The following is a 16,619-nucleotide window of genomic DNA, read 5'->3' on the forward strand; positions in this document are numbered from 1 at the left end:
CCTCCCCCAGGCAGCAGCCTCCTCTGCCATGCAGCAGCCCGCACCTTCCGATGGGCTTTATGAGGGAGGAATCTGGGTGCTGGAACAGTGAGAAAGCTCGAGGCCAGCCCGGTGGCCATGAGTAGAATTTCTGCTCGGATGGGATGAGCTGGACCAGACTGGGTAGACGACCTGGCAGCCAGGCACAACCGAGCCCCGTTTCTCAGACGCTGTGTTGCTGAGCTGGGACACAAATGTTGTGTCTGTTTTTGACCCTGGATCACAGCCCCGTGTGTGTAAGGAACTCAGGTTCCTTAGACCCACCTGGGCGGCTCCCCGAGCCTGTACAATCTGGAGTCAAAGCCCTGCCCACTGGAGTCCTGCGTTGCAGTTCCAGGGTCCGTCCTGCACACACCTCTGACCCTCCACCTGCCCTTCTCCTCAGGTTAGGCCAAAGACTCTGATTCCAGACAGCCTCCCCGTCGCCCCGGGCAGGGACCGGCCACCCAAGCAGCCCCCGACGTTCCAGAAGGGCACCGTGGTCAGCATCAAGAACCCAAGCCCGGCCCTCCCCACCGCCAACAACACCGTCAGCCATGTGCCAACGCCCGGCAGCCAGCCCCAGGCCCTCGCCGAGCCCAGCGCCATCGCCTCGCCCCTGAGCGGCGCCGGGGTGGCCTACGCCATCATCTCCACCTCCTCTAGCAATGCCGCCGCCATCGCCCCCAGCTCCGCCGTGCCCATGGTCAGTGATGGCATCAAGGTGCAGCCCCTCCTCCTCAGTGCCGACAGCAAGGTGAGTGAATGGGCCTGGCCGGGCGGGATAGGTGGGCGGGATGGGCGTGCTGAGCTTGGCCTGCACTTGGGCATCTGGGTGAGTGTGAAGACCTCCGGGCAGGAGTTAACACCAGTGGCCCGAGGCTGAGTCAGGCCCTCCACGTGGAGCCAGGAGGTGACAAAGGGGGGTCCTGCGCCCCTCTGCCGTCTCCACAGCTGGCTCATGCTTCACACCCAGGGAATTCCTGGGCTTCTCTGTTGCCAATGTTTATTTTTTAATTTTATTTTAGTTATTTTTGTCTTTTTGAGACAGGGTCTCACTATACAGTTCAGGCTGGCTTTGAGCTCACTTTGTAGCCCAGGCTGGTTTTGAACTCACAGTGATCCTCCTGCCTCAGCCTCCCAAATGCTGGAATTACAGGCATGAGCCACCACACTTGGCTTTGCCAAGGTTTAAATCAGAAGCTAAAATCTTCTCCCTGTCCCCCACTGATTCCTTTCCAGGCTGTTGGGGTCCTGTGGCTGCTGGCAGTTCCCCTCTGTGGCCTCAGTTTCCCCAGCCCAGATGTTGGGGCTTCACAACCCCCCAATGGCAGTACCCGAAGGGATTCCCAAAGCTCGTGGGGTCATCCTGGGTCAGGGACAGAAGGCAGGTGCCCCAGATGGTGCCTGATGGAACGGGGTGTCCCTGGCTGTACCCGAGTCACTGCAGGCCTGCCGTTTATTCCTTAGGCGTGGAGAGGCCGCTGCGCACTGGGCTTTCCCTCCGCCTGCTCCCCAGTGGGCTCTGTGCCTGGCTCCAGGAGGTTTGGGACCCTTTATACTGGTGAAGAACTTCATGTCTTTCTTCTCAGGAGCATGAAAGAAGAGCATTTGGCTTTTTCTACAGAGTTTGACGTTTGAAAATGTCAAATGCGTTTGACGCAAAGAGCAGAGCACTTCCCCTAAGCCAGCAGAGAATAGCCCGGCTGGCTGCTCCTGGTGACCGGCTCTTCCTGGGGGCATGAAAAATAGCAATCCCTTCCCAACGCCTTGTCCGGAATACAGAAATGATACAGTGGAGGTGCAGGACGGGGAGAGATGGCTTCATCACCTCCGGCATCCTGCTCTGGGGCAGGCCTGGGGGGAGAGACCCAGTCCCTCTGCCCCCTGACCCGACAGGCTCAAGCAAGGAACGCATCTGAGTCTTTTACCTCAGTTTACCTGCATTTGTGCTGGGGGTAACAAGACCAGCCCACCTGGCAGTTGGCATTGGTGTGGTTCAGGCGCTGAGGAGGCCGAGGTTCGATGAGGCAGGGGGACCTCCTGAGCCCACACAATGGGAAAATGGGGCGCTGGATTTGAATTCAGGACTTCTTGCTCCGCAGACCCGGCCCATCTGGTAGATGCTCACAGAGTAGGAAGGGCAGGAGAGAGGCGCAGCTCTGGTCACTTCGGGTACTGCTCATGCTGCGCCTGTGCCCGCCCTCACCCCTCACTGCCTCCCCAGGTCATCATCATCCAGCCTCAAGTGCAGACACAGCCCGAGAGCTCAGCGGAGCCCCGGCCACCCACGGAGGAGCCATCTCAGGGAGCTCAGGCCTCCAAAAGGAAGAAGGAGGACCCAGCCCCGAGCCAGGAGAGCCCCGAGGTAGGCAGCCCCTGCTCGGGGCCCAGGCTGTGGGTTGGGCTCAGTGCGAGGCATCGCTGGGCTATGGAGCGGTCCTGCATGGTGCAGGGGCAGCTGTCCTCTGAGACTCACCCAGTGAGCCAGCTCTCAGCTGCACAGCCCAGGGATGAGCTGGTGTCGTGACCGTGTGGAGCAGTGGTCAGCGCAGTGTCCAGTAGGACATCTGTAAAGGAGCAGCAAGGCCTCCTTTGAGAGGGGCCCAAATCAGGGGTGTGGTCCCCTTCCTCAGGACCCCCGGCCCCGGGAAACTGCAGTGCCTCGCTGCACATGGCCCTCACGAAGCCCTGTCTATTCTCTGCTGTGACCAGAGCAGGTCTCTGGGCCCCTCAGAAGTCAGCTCCCCTCTTAGGCAGCTCTCCCTCAGGGACCCAAAGGTTTCCCCAGAAACCATGCGTAGCCCCACCTCTCCAGCGCCCCTGCAAGAAGGTGGACAGCGGCTTTTGGTGCTGTGGTGACACCCACCAAAGGCCCCGTGGTTGGAGGCAGTGGCAGCTCAGGGGCTCTGGCCACACCGGGTGGCTGTCCCAGTGCAATGGGTGATGGCCTTGGATGACGTCCCCTGTTGTCCAGGCCCAGGCAGCCTGCTGTCCCCGTCCCAGGCCTCTCCCGCCCTCCTCTGCCCTGTGCTCACCGTGCCCCAGCTCCTGTGCCCCTGCCCGTTCTGTCAGGGTGCACACGCGTCCTCCTGCCAGCCTCTGTGATGGGGCGGATGTGGTCCTCGTCCTGGGGACGCTCACTGCTGTGAGTGGTAGGCAGCCGTGGGGGACCACAGCGTGGGCTGCACATGTCCGGTGTAGCAGAGGCCGAGGGGAAGGGTCCTGTGTCAGCTGTCATGCGGGGAAGTCAGCTGGCCTGTCCGACCACAGGGGCAAATGTGTGCAGAACCGCTAGGCCCCCCATTCAGGCAGATGTGGAGCCTGATCTCGGAAGACTGGATACAGACGGCCAGGCTGGGACCTTGTTCCTTAGGTGATGGGGGCCCCGGGATGCCCTCAGGCAGGGGCGTGGCTTAGAGATCATCCTTGGCATGTGTGCCAATGCAGCCACAGTGTGAAGGTGTCTCCTCCGCCGCCCCAGCCCCACTTCCCTCCCGAGAGATGGTGTGTTCCCCAGAGAGGGCGGTTCCTGAACCCTGCTGTGTGCCTGGGAAACCCCGTGCGGTTCGCTGTGCCCTGCTGTCCCTCCCCGAGGTTGAGCTGCACCCCGGCCTCTGAGTGAATTCCCTCTGTGTATCTTGGTCGATTATGTGCATTTTTACAATTAGTGTAATTACGTCTAAGTGCATAATTAGCATAAATACAGTCATGACTTCCACAGAACTTGTAGCTACAACCCGTCCTGGCGTAAACGCTTTTGTTAAAATTCTCCTGAAAGGGGGCGGAGGAGAGGTGCACACAGACTGCTCGGTGAGGACCCCGTTAGAGAGGCGACTTCCTGATGCTGGCAGCCGGGCCGCAGCGCCCGGAAGTCTCTCTGGATGAGCCAGGCGGGAGCTCGGGGTTGCTGGGAGACGCTGGTTTTGGTATCGAAATGAAAATTGCATCTGGAGGCTTCCGGTGCTGGAGCCCGCTCCTCTGCACGGGCTGCTGAGACAGCTGGAATGGCACAGGAAATGGTGCAGCAGAAAAGAAAGTGTGTCGGGTTTGCTGGTGCCTCGGGGCAGTGCCCGGGCCCCGGCGGGGTATTTCTGCAGCCAAGCCTGGCGGGCTCTAAGAAAGCCTCTTCCAGGTGGCATGCTCCTCCCAGTTCACCAGTGCTGAGCTGGTGACACCGAGAGCCACCTGCCCTGAGCACATCGGGACAGCTCCCAGGATGGCCAGGAGCCGCCGTCCCCCGAGGCTGGAAGGGTTCCCCAGGCTGCCGGGGGCTGCTGGTGTCCCCAGCCCAGGGTGGTGAGCACTGGAGGAGCCACGGTTTGCCAAGCCACGGTTTCTGTCCAGTTGAGCAAGATGGTGACATCTTGGAAACCTCTGTGGGGCCTCCGCTCTTAGGACCCTGAAACGGAGTGGACAGTAGTGACTGCTGTCAGCAGGTTCAGCCCAGGTCTGATCCCTGTCCTTTGAGGGTCTAAGAATCTGCCCCAGCCAGTGACAGAAGTTGAGGCCATCGGAGCTGGGGCTGCAGCCAGGCCTTCTGAGCCAAAGCCTGTAGTCCCTGCCCGCAGCTGCAGGGCTGGAGCAGTCACCTCCTCCACCTCTGACCGCATCAGCCCCTAGGAACCCCGTCCTGAGCTTCCACTCCCTGCTCCCAGCCCTTCCGAATGAAGATGCCTGGTGTGCAAGGCTGAGTCCCCATTTGCTGCCTGCCTGGGGCTGGAAGGCTGGGCCTCTCCCCGCTTCCTGGAGCTGAAAGATACAGGAAGCATCCCAGGAAGAGGGCAGCTGGGCTCTGACGCCACAGGAGAGTCCGTGAAGTCCCTGCCCGGCCCATTTAGCCAGGCGACCCAGAAGCGATTGATGAACCAGGTGGTAGTGAGTGGCAGGGAGCGGCCTCTGGGGTGCAGGAGCCAGGACGTGACCCTGTCCCGTGGCACCCTCGGTCCTGCCCACGATGGATGGTGGCCAGCAGCCGAGGGCAAACCAGGGAGGCCTCTCCTGGGGCCAGGAGCAAGAGCTGAGGGGCGTCGGCCGGGAAACACCACGCGTACAGCTCGCCGGCCCTGGGAGAGGCAGGACTAACAGGTCATGCTAGGTCCCCTGCGCTGAGCCCTGTGCAGGTGGGTGACGGGAGTGTGCGGAGAACAAAGTCCAGGAATTCCAAACCCCAGGGACAGAGCTGCTGCCAGGAGGCGGAGGAGCGGGGGTACGGGGTGGGCAGGAGAGAGCTGCAGCTCGCTGTTGGGTTTGGGGGTTCGTGCTTGTTAGTGGGTGCATAGGCAGTCAGTTTAGTGTTAAACAAACAAATGGTAACACAGAGCTGGACGGGACCTGCAGAGTGGTGGACTCTGGGGGCGTGCTCCGAGGGCACCCTCTCACTGGGCCCGTGGGCAGCCTTGGGGGAACCTGGTTGCCCAACATTTCCGGGGCTATTTCCTGGCGTCTGGAGCCTTGGCCCCGCAGCCACCTCGGGCCACGCCTGGCGTGTGTCCTGTTGGGACAGTCAGAGGCCACGCTGATCCCACCCTTTCTTCTGCAGAAAATCGCTTTCATGGTAGCGCTCGGCCTGGTCACCACGGAGCACCTGGAAGGTAAGGGCGGGTGCTGGCCGGGCCGGGCCGGTGCCTCGGGCGGAAGCAGCTGGTGTGGGGAGACCTGGTCGGGTGTTGCGGGTTGGTGTCTTCCTGGGAGCTGTGTCAGTCAAGGGGCACTGCAGGGTGGGTGACTGCCGCCAGAGACAGGCGGGACAGAGAGGCCCTCCAGCTCTCTGTGCTCTGGGGCTGCGCAGATCCCCTGTCTTGGGCCATTTCTTGTTTCCATGAAGGGGACTTATGGGTCCCATCCCCACCCTGGGGACCACACGGTAAAGTGACAGGAATCAGCTGCCCTTCCAGTTCTGTCCCTGACTGAGAGCTGGAGTTTCCTTGCATCCTTTTGCCTCAATCTGTTGATCTGTAAAATGGGATTGTGGAGCCGTACTCTTGGTATAAAGTGCCAAGAGCCCCACACTGCTCCCAGCTGGGCACCGTGTGGTATTAGTGAGTGGACCTGGCCTGTGGACCTCAGACCACACCACATACTGAGGAATGGAAACATGGTTTGTGTGGGTAGAGAGACCAGTGTGACTGCAGGTACCATGTGACTTACTAGTGATAGTGGGTACCAGGCAGCACAGGCCCAGCCTCATTCACGTGGGGGGAAGGAAGCCAAGGCCAGAGACACTCATTCACCTGTCCAAGGTCACACGGCCCAGGATGTCAGTCTGAGGCTGGAACTCTGCTCTCCCGACTCCCACAGCGCCCCCGCCCTGCTGAAGATGTTTCATAGTGCGAACACCCAGGTGCCCTGCGTGCAGGAGCTAGATGATTTACCTTTCCCCCTTAAACCAGAACAGAGCCGAGCACAGTGGTGCACGCCTGTCTCCCCAGACTCTGGGACAGTGAGCGAGAGGATTGCAAGTTAAATCTGTACTGAGCAGCTGGCAAGACCTTGTCTCAAAACATGAAAGGGCCCGGGCTGCAGCTCAGTGTGACGGCCTGGGTTCTACCCTCGGTAGCACAAAACTTAAGTAAAACAAAGTGGAACAGAAAGGCATACACTGAGCCCGCCGCGCCCAGCGAGCCTGCAGACCAGCGTGAGGTCAGGTGAAAAACGTGTGGGAAGGTGGGGGCCAGCCAAGGCCACACAGCTCTGAGCAGCACCCCGACCCCGAGCTCAGCTGAGGCCAGCGTGCTGGGGACGGCCAGAGCCTTCTGAGAGAGGAGCCTGTGCCTTCCCTGCTGCCCCTGCTCCCGGCCCAGGAGCTGGGTAGTGGGAGTGGCACGGGCAGTGGGGGGACCCCGCCGTTAAGGCCCTAGCTCACTGGTCTGGCCCCTGTGGGGAGACCCCGTCCGCACTGCCCCGGGCACCTTCCCACCTCGGTGCTGGGAAAGAAGGCACGTGCCGAGGGCCGGGCTGTGTGGGTCACTTCCCAGCCACCGGGTCATAGTAACGTGAAGGAGCGGCAGTGGAACTCGGCTCACGGGTTCAGGTGACTCAGTCCATGGTCCACTGGCTCTAAGGCAGGAGCGTGGTGGCGGGAACAGGGGAACGGCACCGAGAGGATCCGATCCCTGCAGTTCACGCACACACACCCAGAAGTGTCCTTCACTGATCCCCTGGGCCGCTCCCCAGCTGACGGGATGGCACAGTGACTCACGCCCACCACACTGTCTGATGCTGTCCCTTCAGCCCGAGGCTCCTTCTGTCCTCAGCTTGCCTTTGAAAACCATGCAGAAGCTGATTTTGGAGCACAGAGACCACATGGGGTGGGGGGGACCGCCATGACACAGCAGCTGGGCGAGTCCTTCCGCACGTGGAACCTCCACTTCCTCGTTTCCAGCAGAAGGAGAGCAGCACCTTAGCATTGCAGAGGAGAATAAGACAGATGCCAGCACAGAGCCAGGCTGCAGGTTCACCTAGCAGCTAGGAATGGAGAGAATGAGGCAGAGGGCGTCTGCAGCACCCATGGCCCACATTCCTGGGCTTGGGGGTACACCTGCCTGCACCCGCAGGGGCTGCTCAGCCCAGGGGCTCCTGTGTGCCCAGGAGACCACAGCTGGTCCAGCCAGGAGCCGTAGCCTTCTCTGCAGCCAGCAAGGCTGGCATCTATCTGGTGGGCATTGATGCTATCCAGGGGTCCCATGAGGTGGCCATGGCTGGACTACTGACACATGGGGTGCTGTGGGCTCCCACAGTCTGCTGCGTGGAATGAGGGGTGACGCCTGGAGGCTCCACCCTGCTCCCACCTCTGCAAGGCACAGGCACCAGGCAGACAGGGCGCTGTGCCCAGGGCTGTCTAGGGGTTCCCCAGCAGGTAACCACTGTGCGTGTGCCTTCCAGAAATTCAGAGCAAGCGCCAGGAGCGGAAGAGGAGGAGCACAGCCAACCCCGCCTACAGCGGCCTCCTGGAGACCGAGGTGGGGACTGGGCCTGGTTGGGTGCAAACGGGAAAGGGGCAGGAGCAAAGCTGTCAGCTGAGTCCCCTGAAGCCGCCCCAGGGAGCAGCATGCGTCGTGGGCGCCCCTGTGGTCACGTGCACGGCAGATCCCCACTTCCTGGGACCCCTGCAGTTTCATGTGCAGAGCCTGCCCGGCCCACCCAGCGCAGAGGGGCTGAGAGCATGGGCAGTGTGCATGTCCCCTTGTCCCCCACTGGCACGATGCGTCTGTCCTCCCTGGGGACAAACATGGGGAGCCGGCAGTGGCCCGAGCTGGCTGGAGCCAGGAACCCCAGGACGGCCTGGCTCCCACAAGTCTGATCTCATAACCGCCCCTGTCTCGCTCTGAGCGTGCCAGCCGTCACCTGCGGGTGGCTCCAGACACAGGTGCCCCTGGCACTGCGGCCGCCCCTGCTTACCCCCAGGGCCTCTGCTGTGGGCAGAGCAGGACTTGAAGGTTGACTCAGCAGGCAGGAAGTCTCCATCCCACACTTCGATGTTCCACTGGCCCTGGCCCTGGTGGGCGAGGTGGCACAGACTACCTCGGCTCCCCGGGAGCAGCCGAGCCCACATGAATTCTTGCCTTTTGAATTAAATTCCAAATTCTTGAGGTAGAAGCCAGATGCTGTCCTGAGGGAGTGCAGGGCTAGGGCAGGAAGGGCTGGGCGCCCCAGGCTCGAGCTCTGAGAGCTCTGGAGGAAGGTGTAGAAGCCATCAAGCCCAGTGGGACAGGGCGCCCGGTGCCACCTGCAGGGAAGGAGGCGCTCTGGGGAGGGTGCAGCACCCGGGTGGCACCTGCCTCCCTGCTGGCTTTCTGTCCTGCCTGGCGTTGGGGGCCCCGGGAGGGAGTGGTCCCCCATGTCTGGGAAGGGCAGCATCCTGAGGAGTGCTCACGGATGGAGGGTGAGTGGTTCCTGCGTTTGTGCCCGCAGAGGAAGCGCCTGGCCTCCAGCTATCTCAACAGCCCCCTGTTCCTCACAGCACGAGGTGAGTGGTAGTGGCAGAGACGTGGGGTGTGGGCTGCTGGGCCTCCCCAGCAGGACCTGGCTGGGTGTGTGGGGAGGACGGGGGCTGAGGACCTGGGCATGGCCGGGCCGCCCCTGATGTGGGGCATAGTCTGGGCACTGGCTGGGAGCTTCCGGCCCTCCATCCTGTGTGTGCTCTGAGCTCGTTGTGAGGGACCTGGGTTCCTCTCTGTGCACCCCACTGGATGCTGGGGTGATGGGCTGAGGCCTCCCTGGGTGTTTTCAGAGGCCTGATCACGGGACCCTGCGGAGCCACGCCGTGGGTACGGGGCTGGGGGTTTGCACGTTACTGTCTCAGCTTTCTGGACTATAGCGTGGGCCGCCCCTACCTCTCCCCAGAGCCTGGTGGCCTCGGGCGAGCCGCCCGCCTTGCACTCACGGTAGCCAGTTCTGTGGCCCTGTGATCCCTGTGTGTGACTGGACACCACATTCCGCAGCAGGGTCGGTGACAGGCAAAAAGGAGCTGGACACCAGGCACTGAGGGGTTCCTGGGCGACAGGTGCCTCCGCCCTGCCAGGCAGCTCGCCGTCACCAGCCCCTCAGCGAGCTCAGCCCCAAGAGCTGGGCTGGAGCAGGTCCTGGCCATGCCAGGGCCAGTGGCCATTCATCTCACCAAGCCCTGGGGGGAGCACAGGCCTCACTGGGGCCTCATGGGCTCCCGTCAGCCCTGGGTGGAAAAGCCGTCCTCTCCGGGACCTTGAGATGTTCGCATGGTTCTCTGTGGAGAGGACACTGCCACGCCGGGCTGCTGGACCAGGCTTCTTGCCCTTGGTTCCGCTGCTGCCCACTAACCTGTTCTCGCCCTTCTCCCTGTGCCAGCCGATGAGGACCCCTGCTGGAAGGTACGTGCCCGGCTCACTCCCGGGGGTGGGGCAGGTTCTGCACCCAGCAGGGAGGCCGCCCCTGGACAGGCCTGGCCCAAGGTGGGGCCCGTGGCCTCTGGGCTCTAGCATCGGTGCCAGTGACCTCTTGTGCCCTGGGTCTGCTTTCTTGTCCTCAAGCAGAACCAGGCATCATCGCCACAGGGGCACCAGGCCCTCGGGAAGCAGCCAGTGCTGGTCTCCACCCTGGCCGTGCTCGGCTCACTGTGTGACCCTGGCAGAGCTGGCCCTTCTTGTCCTGTGTTGCTCATCCCAAATGGCCATGCCAGTCTCCAGGGGCTCACCCCCTCTCCTGAGCCTGTGGATGTCTCTGTGACGCATGCACACCTGGCCCTGCGCCCCTTGACCTAGACTGGTCATGCATGGCCTGGTGCCCAGATGTGGCCTGAGATTACTGAGTGTGTTCTTCACCCAGTTTCCAGTCTCACTGTAAATGGGGTTCAGGGCCTGGCGTGCTTGTGCTGATCAAGCCACTGGACAGCGCTGGGCAGTTGGTTCCACCCACTCTGGCCAGGCTGTGTTGTTCTTCACTGTAGCCAGCAGGCCTGGCCGCTTGCTCACAGACACCTGGCACCTGGACCAGGTGGCACAGGAGGGGGCAGGGCCTCCTGAGCCGGAACCCCACCCGGAGGGACCTCAGCTTTGAAGGAGGAGGCTGAGATGCTGGCCTCAGCGCACCTCTGGCTCACCCTGTGACCTCCTGCCCCGTCCTCCCTGGGCCCTGGCACAGAAGTGAGGGCCTCGTCCGAGGTGTGGTGGCTCCTCTAGGGACATCTCTGATGTCCGGAGCCCTGAGGCATGGCCACCTGAGAGCCCCTGTCTGCCTCAGGACTGAAGTCAGAGCTCTGTTCACACACAGCTACGGGGTGGGCGCCTGCGGGCAGCGGGAAGTCAGTGAGGTCTGCAGCTCACGGGCAGTGGAGCCTGGTCAGAGGGGCCCTGGACACACAGCCTCTGGGAGGTGGCAGTGCCTGGCAGGGCAGCCAGCACCCCTTACCCCTGCTGCGGGGCCCTGTGGTGACGGGCACTCTGTACACACTCTCGTTCAGTCCTGAGCCAACCATGTGACAGTCGTCCTTGTCTGCGTGGTGGACACAGACTGGGTGGCACTTACTGGGTGTCGGGCCCAGCCTGAGGAAAGGAGCTGCTGAGGGTCCTGGGCAGCTTGTGCTGGGCCCCAGCCCTCGGCCAGAGCTTTGGGAAGGGGCCTGATTGCTGGCCACGCTCCCAGGATGAGACCCACACATAGGCTGTTCCCGGGCTGCACTGAACCCCATCCCCGTCGCGGAGCATCATGGGGGACCTGGGTTGTACCCTAAGGACTCGCCCGGCCACTGCACCTGGGTGGTGCCCCAGAGCCCTGTCCTTTGGGTCGCCGTGGCTGCTGCTGGGCTGCAGGTGGTTCCTGCACTGCCCCCTGCCTGGGCCTCCTCCCCAGAGCCGCCCCGTCACGCTCGCCCTTGCCTTCACCCCAGCCTCCCTCTCTTCCAGCGGGAGTTCTCACACGATGAGCACTGCGCGGCCTGCAGGCGGGGAGCCGACCTCCTGCACTGCAGCGCCTGCCCCGACGCCTACCACCTCGGCTGCCTGCACCCGCCCCTCAAGACGGCGCCCCGAGGCGGGTGGCTGTGCCCCAAGTGCCAGCAGAAGGTGGGCAGGGCAGGGAGGGCCGAGGCAGGTGACAGGAGGTGCTGGGTGTGGGCTGGAGTTGACCCTTTGTGTGGGGCTTTATCCTGTGAATGGGGGTGCCCGACAGCACCCCCAGCCTCTCCCTGAGAGAGACCCCCTGGGCCCAGCTGGGGGGCCGAGTCTCAGGCTTGCACAGCCGGGCACGCCCTGCAGGGTATAGGGCCTGCCCTCCCCCTCACTTCCCCTCTGCCCCCAGGCCTTAAAGAAAGACGAGGGTGTGCCCTGGACTGGCATGCTGGCCATCGTGCACTCCTACGTCACCCACAAGACAGGTAAGGCGCCCCCTACCCTCAGACCGCAGGCCTTGGGTGGCTGGGTGGGCGCAGTCCTGGGCGGAGCCCTGCTCACCCGCCCTCTCTCCTAGTCAAAGAAGAGGAGAAGCAGAAGCTGCTGCAGCGGGGCAGCGAGCTGCAGAGCGAGCACCAGCAGCTGGAGGAGCGGGACCGGCAGCTGGCCTCGGCCATGAAGGTGCGCGCAGGCCCACATAGCACGCGGGCAGAGCCAGGCCTCGGGGGCCATGAGCCCAGGAGTGTGCGGTGGAGGAGGCAGCTCTGTGCTGGACTGACAGATGCTTGCTTGTCAAGCAGTTAGGGGCGTCCTGGCTCTGGGGCTCCTCTGAACCTCAGTTTCTTTCTGTCTCCAGTGAACAGAATCCAGTTAAGGGGGAGCTGTGGTGGTGGTGGTGGTTGTAGGCAGGATGCCTGTGACTGGTGATGGTGGTGACAGTGATGATGACTATGGTGGTAATGTACGGCCAGCGATGGTTGCAGGGATGATGCCCATATTGGTGATTGGTGATGGTGGTCGTGGTGGTTGTGATAGTGATATGGCCACTGACAGTTGTAGCGATGATGCCCATGACCAGTGATGGATGATGGTGATGGTTATGGTGGTGGTGGTGGTGAGGTGATGACAGTGGTGGTGGTGGTAGGGGACACAAAGTCACGGTATTCCTGGTGGTGGTGAGCTCCACCGTGCTGGGCCCTGGAGAAGTCCCTTGGGTGCTGGTGCCCCAGTGTGCCTCTCACGGCCAGAGCAAAGCTCCGTTTCTTGCTGCTGCCTGTTCCGAGCTGTTCCCTGCAGTGGAAGGGAGGGCCCCGGGAGTGGTGTGCCAGAGCTTCCCAGGGCTGCGTTCTGCTGCACTGAGAGCCCCTCTCTGTGAACTCTCTCCCTTTGACAGAAATGTCTAGAGCTTAAGACCAGCCTGCTGGCCCGCCAGAGAGGCACCCAGTGTTCGCTGGACCGCCTCCGGGCCCTGCTGAGACTGATACAGGGCGAGCAGATGCTCCAAGTTGCCATGACTACCGTGAGCCCCACCCCACTGCTGGCTGGGCCCTGGACCAAGCCCTCAGCTGCTGCCGTGCGCTCCACCGTCCAGCACCCCCAGGACCACAAGTGACCCCAGAGACCTGTCTACGTGCCCATGGAAAGTTACCAGGGTCCTGCTCGTGTGACCTTGGGGTTCTGTCGGCCTTAATTCACACACTCTATGAATTTCAGACAAAAAACCAGATAGAGAACCAGGGAGAGAAGGGAGGAGCCAAGCAGGCATCCCAGAGCCTCGACCGGGAGGGGTGTCCTGCACCTGCCCGCTCCTGGGGATGCCTGGAGGCCAGGTGGGGTGTGACAGGCACAGGCGGCCCCCACCCTTGGGTGTTGGGGGGCCCGGGGTTCTGGCTCTCTCCACAGCCCCATTCCACACTCACGGGAGTGGGGGCTGCCCGGAGAGGTCGGACGCTGCAGACCGGCTCCCCCGGCCACTGCAGGCCCCTGCTCAAGCCTCCGCGGGGAGGAACCTCGGGCCCTTAGCTGAATAGTAGGGGCAGGGCGCAGGAGAAGAGGGTAGCAGTCTAGGTAGTCTCCAGCGCCCGCCCGCCTCCCCGCCCCGGCCGCCTGTCAGTATTACAAGCAGCGGTGGAACCCGAAAGCCAGGAGGCCCGCCCACCCGTGGGCTTGCTCTGCCCTCCCTCGATGCGTCTTTCTTAAGGGGTCTGGGGGCAGGACGGAGCTGCTGCACGTGGAGCAGGTGGTGGGCAGGCTTCCGCCCTGGGTTCAATCGTTCAGCTGACCGTGGGAGCCCTTGGTGTCCATTTCCAGAGCCGCTGAGTGTTGGGGTCTTCCCTTCTTGCCAGCACAGACTCGATGCCAAAAAACCACTTTCCGTTTTTGTAGGGTGTACTCAGCTGTGAGGTGTTTACCAGGGAGCCCCGAGGTAGGAAGGGGAGCGCCCCACCCCTGGGGCCTGGCAGGTCCCAGAGACCTGGCAGGTTTTAAAAGGACCAGGAGAGAAAGCACAGGCCGAGGCCGAGGCATGGTCTGGCCTTCAGGGACCTGAGAGTCCCCTCTCTGTGTCCCTCGGCCGCTCCCCAGGGCTCCTGCTTCCTGGGCGAGCTGCACCAGCCCCCCCTGCCCACCAGGAACCTGGTGCGCTGCCCCAGCCTATCACATGGTGCCGAACTGCATTGAACACGCGTGTGCGGACGTGTGTTTGTGTGTGTGTGCACACAGCCCGGCCCCAGATACACATGCACGTGCACGCCCACAGACGCAGTGCAGCGCTGGGAGGCGGGGAGCCCGCAGCTGCCACTCAGTCCCTCTTGTCATTTCCACGACTCCGGGAGAAACTGTGCTGTACAATACAGATCTATTTTGATACACGCCACACTGGTTGAACAAGATTTTTATATTTTGTCAGTGAACAAAGTGAGCTGCGGGGCCCACATCTTCTGCATCGGTCACTCGGTACGCGACCTCCAGGGCTCCGGGCCCCTCTTGAGGGGTTTGCTTTGCTTTCCCTTGGATGATGGGAGCGGATCTTTGCAGATGTCGCGGGAGGATGTGGATGGTCGGAGCCGGAGGGGCAGCTGCCGACGTGTCTTGAGACTATTAGTGTTTTGGAGCGGGAGGACCGTCCAGTGGATAGTGAGGCTAGAGAGCAGTGTTTGTCTTAACTATGCTGACGTAGTTTCCTTCTGTGCGATGCATTAAACTCCACTGATGATTTTAAAGCCTCGCGGTGTCTGTGCCTTTGGTGGGGGACAAAGGGCGGCCAGAAATCAGGGTCCCCCCACATCTCACCTGAGGCCCGGGCTGCCGGTGGAAAACCCCAGAAACCAGCGAGCCCTGAACGCTTGGTGGCTCCCCTTCACCGTGTCTGCCTCTTGGCTTGGTGCTGTCATCCCCCAGCTCTGCATCCCCAGGAGCAGGGGACACTGCCCCACCACCCCGGGGTCCTTGGGACCAGCTACTGCGGCTCCGGGGATGCACAGCCTACCCAGCAGGGGCACCTGGCCGTGTCCTGCCACATAGTAGCCCAGGACGTGGCTTGAGGGCCCAGAGCTCACGTGCTGCCTCCGGACCCCTGACTGCAGGGGACCTGGCTGCCATCCTGAGTGGTCTTCATGGCCTCTGTCCAGGCTGCCATGGGGAGGACACCTCCCCTTGGGGACAGGCCACCACCTGCCACACTGTGTCCTCCATTCACTGCTGTTTTAAATCCTTGCAGTCACCCCTCACTTGCCCCCCTGAACTGCCCATGTCAGTGGTGCCCCCATGTCTGGGTCCACTGGGCACCCTGGTCATGCCCTGGACACTTGGGGTGCATGGACAACATCCGGTCCCCGAAGCAGCTCCCCACTCTAGGCCTGCCGCCCCTCAGTCTCTGCTCCTTGACTCCTCCCCTTCTGTGCCCCAGACTCTGCGCTGTGCTGGACCCCACAGCTGCCGCATGGCTGGCCACACCAGCCGGGCGTGGTCCCCACCAACCTGGCCCCTGCCTGTCTCATGGTCCAGCCCTGCAGGAGCCAGCGTCACCTCTCTCAGCCCCGTCTCGGGGGTCCTACGATAGCTGGGCATGGTAACGCATGCCTGTAATCCCAGCGCTCAGGAGGCTGAGGCAGGAGGGTCATTGCAAGTTTGAGACCAGCTTGGGCCATCCTCAACTGCATAGCTAGACCCTGTTTCAGAGAAAAAAGACAGAAAAACTGTATTTGAGAAAAGACACAGGGCTACGAATCCCCCTCCAAATCCTCTGCCTTGCTGTGAACACAGTGTGCCACTGTTCTGTGCACTGTGCGCTGCTCTGGGGGCCTCGCCTGCGGTCTATGAGGCGTGATCACAAATCCAGTGATTGCCGCCACTGCCGAGTGCTATGTAACGACACGACAGCATCTTAACTAATGACACTCAGGAAAGAGGACTCCAGAACTGCTTTGTGATGGGATGAGTGTGCTCGGAGCAGGCAGGGGTCGGGGGCTCGTGGCGGTGTGCCTTACTGTAGTATGTTCTCATTTAAACGTTCACCATACCTTTATTTAAAAAATATAATAATATTGTTCACTGTCTCTCAGTCGCGCCTTGTGAAGTCCTCACCTCCTCTGCGGCCCGTGATCCCCGCCTCTGGTTCATTTCCTGCTCTACTCCAGGTTCCCCGGTGTCTGCTCTATCTCCACTCAGTAGGCAAGCACCCACCACAGGGCCTTTGCACATGCTGTCTCATGTGCTCTTCCCTACTCTCTTTCTGACTGGCTCCCCAGCTTGCTTTGAGACTTAGGCTGCCCATCCTGCCCTGCTCTGTTAGATTCCTTGCCCGGGGCCTATCCAGTGTTCTCACCTGCCCGTGTCAGTAGTGTGGACATCTGTCACTGGAACCTACCAAATCCCAGCATCGGAATCGCACGCACGACTGGTGTGCTCTGTAGGTGGCTACAAGATAAAGGAAGGTGCCCACTGGGGCGTGGACCTGGCCTTGGCTCTGAGCTGCCTCCTGGCAGAGGGGAGGGCAAGTCCAACTGCCAATGGAGTCGGCAGAAGCCCAGTGTGGGGTGCGTGTCCACAGGACCCCTCACCCCTGCCTGTGCCAGGGCCCCAGAGCCCCTCCTATGCCTGCCCCAGTCAAGCTGTCACCACAAGGCCTTGTGCACCACACCCCACGGTCCCCAGAAGATGCATGCGACAGCAGTGATGGGGCTCAGGGCTCGAGGGGGCTGTGCCCACTGGGACCGGACAGGTTGCAGCACAGAGCTG

At 62.1% G+C, this 16,619-nt stretch overlaps 1 protein-coding gene across 1 annotated transcript in view; it reads left to right on the plus strand.

Moving 5' to 3' along the window:
- Positions 1-14,602, plus strand: part of Phf21b (PHD finger protein 21B) — a 53,604-nt gene extending 39,002 nt beyond the window's left edge. The window contains exons 4-13 of the mRNA XM_063243932.1: positions 425-775; positions 2,246-2,386; positions 5,561-5,612; positions 7,903-7,979; positions 8,932-8,986; positions 9,844-9,866; positions 11,397-11,555; positions 11,791-11,866; positions 11,959-12,062; positions 12,775-14,602. Coding sequence (XP_063100002.1) covers positions 425-775; positions 2,246-2,386; positions 5,561-5,612; positions 7,903-7,979; positions 8,932-8,986; positions 9,844-9,866; positions 11,397-11,555; positions 11,791-11,866; positions 11,959-12,062; positions 12,775-12,993 — 1,257 coding nt within the window. The 3' untranslated portion in view covers positions 12,994-14,602. The remainder of the gene's footprint in view (positions 1-424; positions 776-2,245; positions 2,387-5,560; positions 5,613-7,902; positions 7,980-8,931; positions 8,987-9,843; positions 9,867-11,396; positions 11,556-11,790; positions 11,867-11,958; positions 12,063-12,774) is intronic.
- Positions 14,603-16,619: the final 2,017 nt, after the last annotated feature.

Source organism: Cavia porcellus, unplaced genomic scaffold (genome assembly GCF_034190915.1).
Source record: "Cavia porcellus strain 051 isolate PalLab524CR breed Dunkin Hartley unplaced genomic scaffold, mCavPor4.1 scaffold_40, whole genome shotgun sequence".
NCBI classification, from domain to species: Eukaryota; Metazoa; Chordata; class Mammalia; order Rodentia; family Caviidae; genus Cavia; species Cavia porcellus.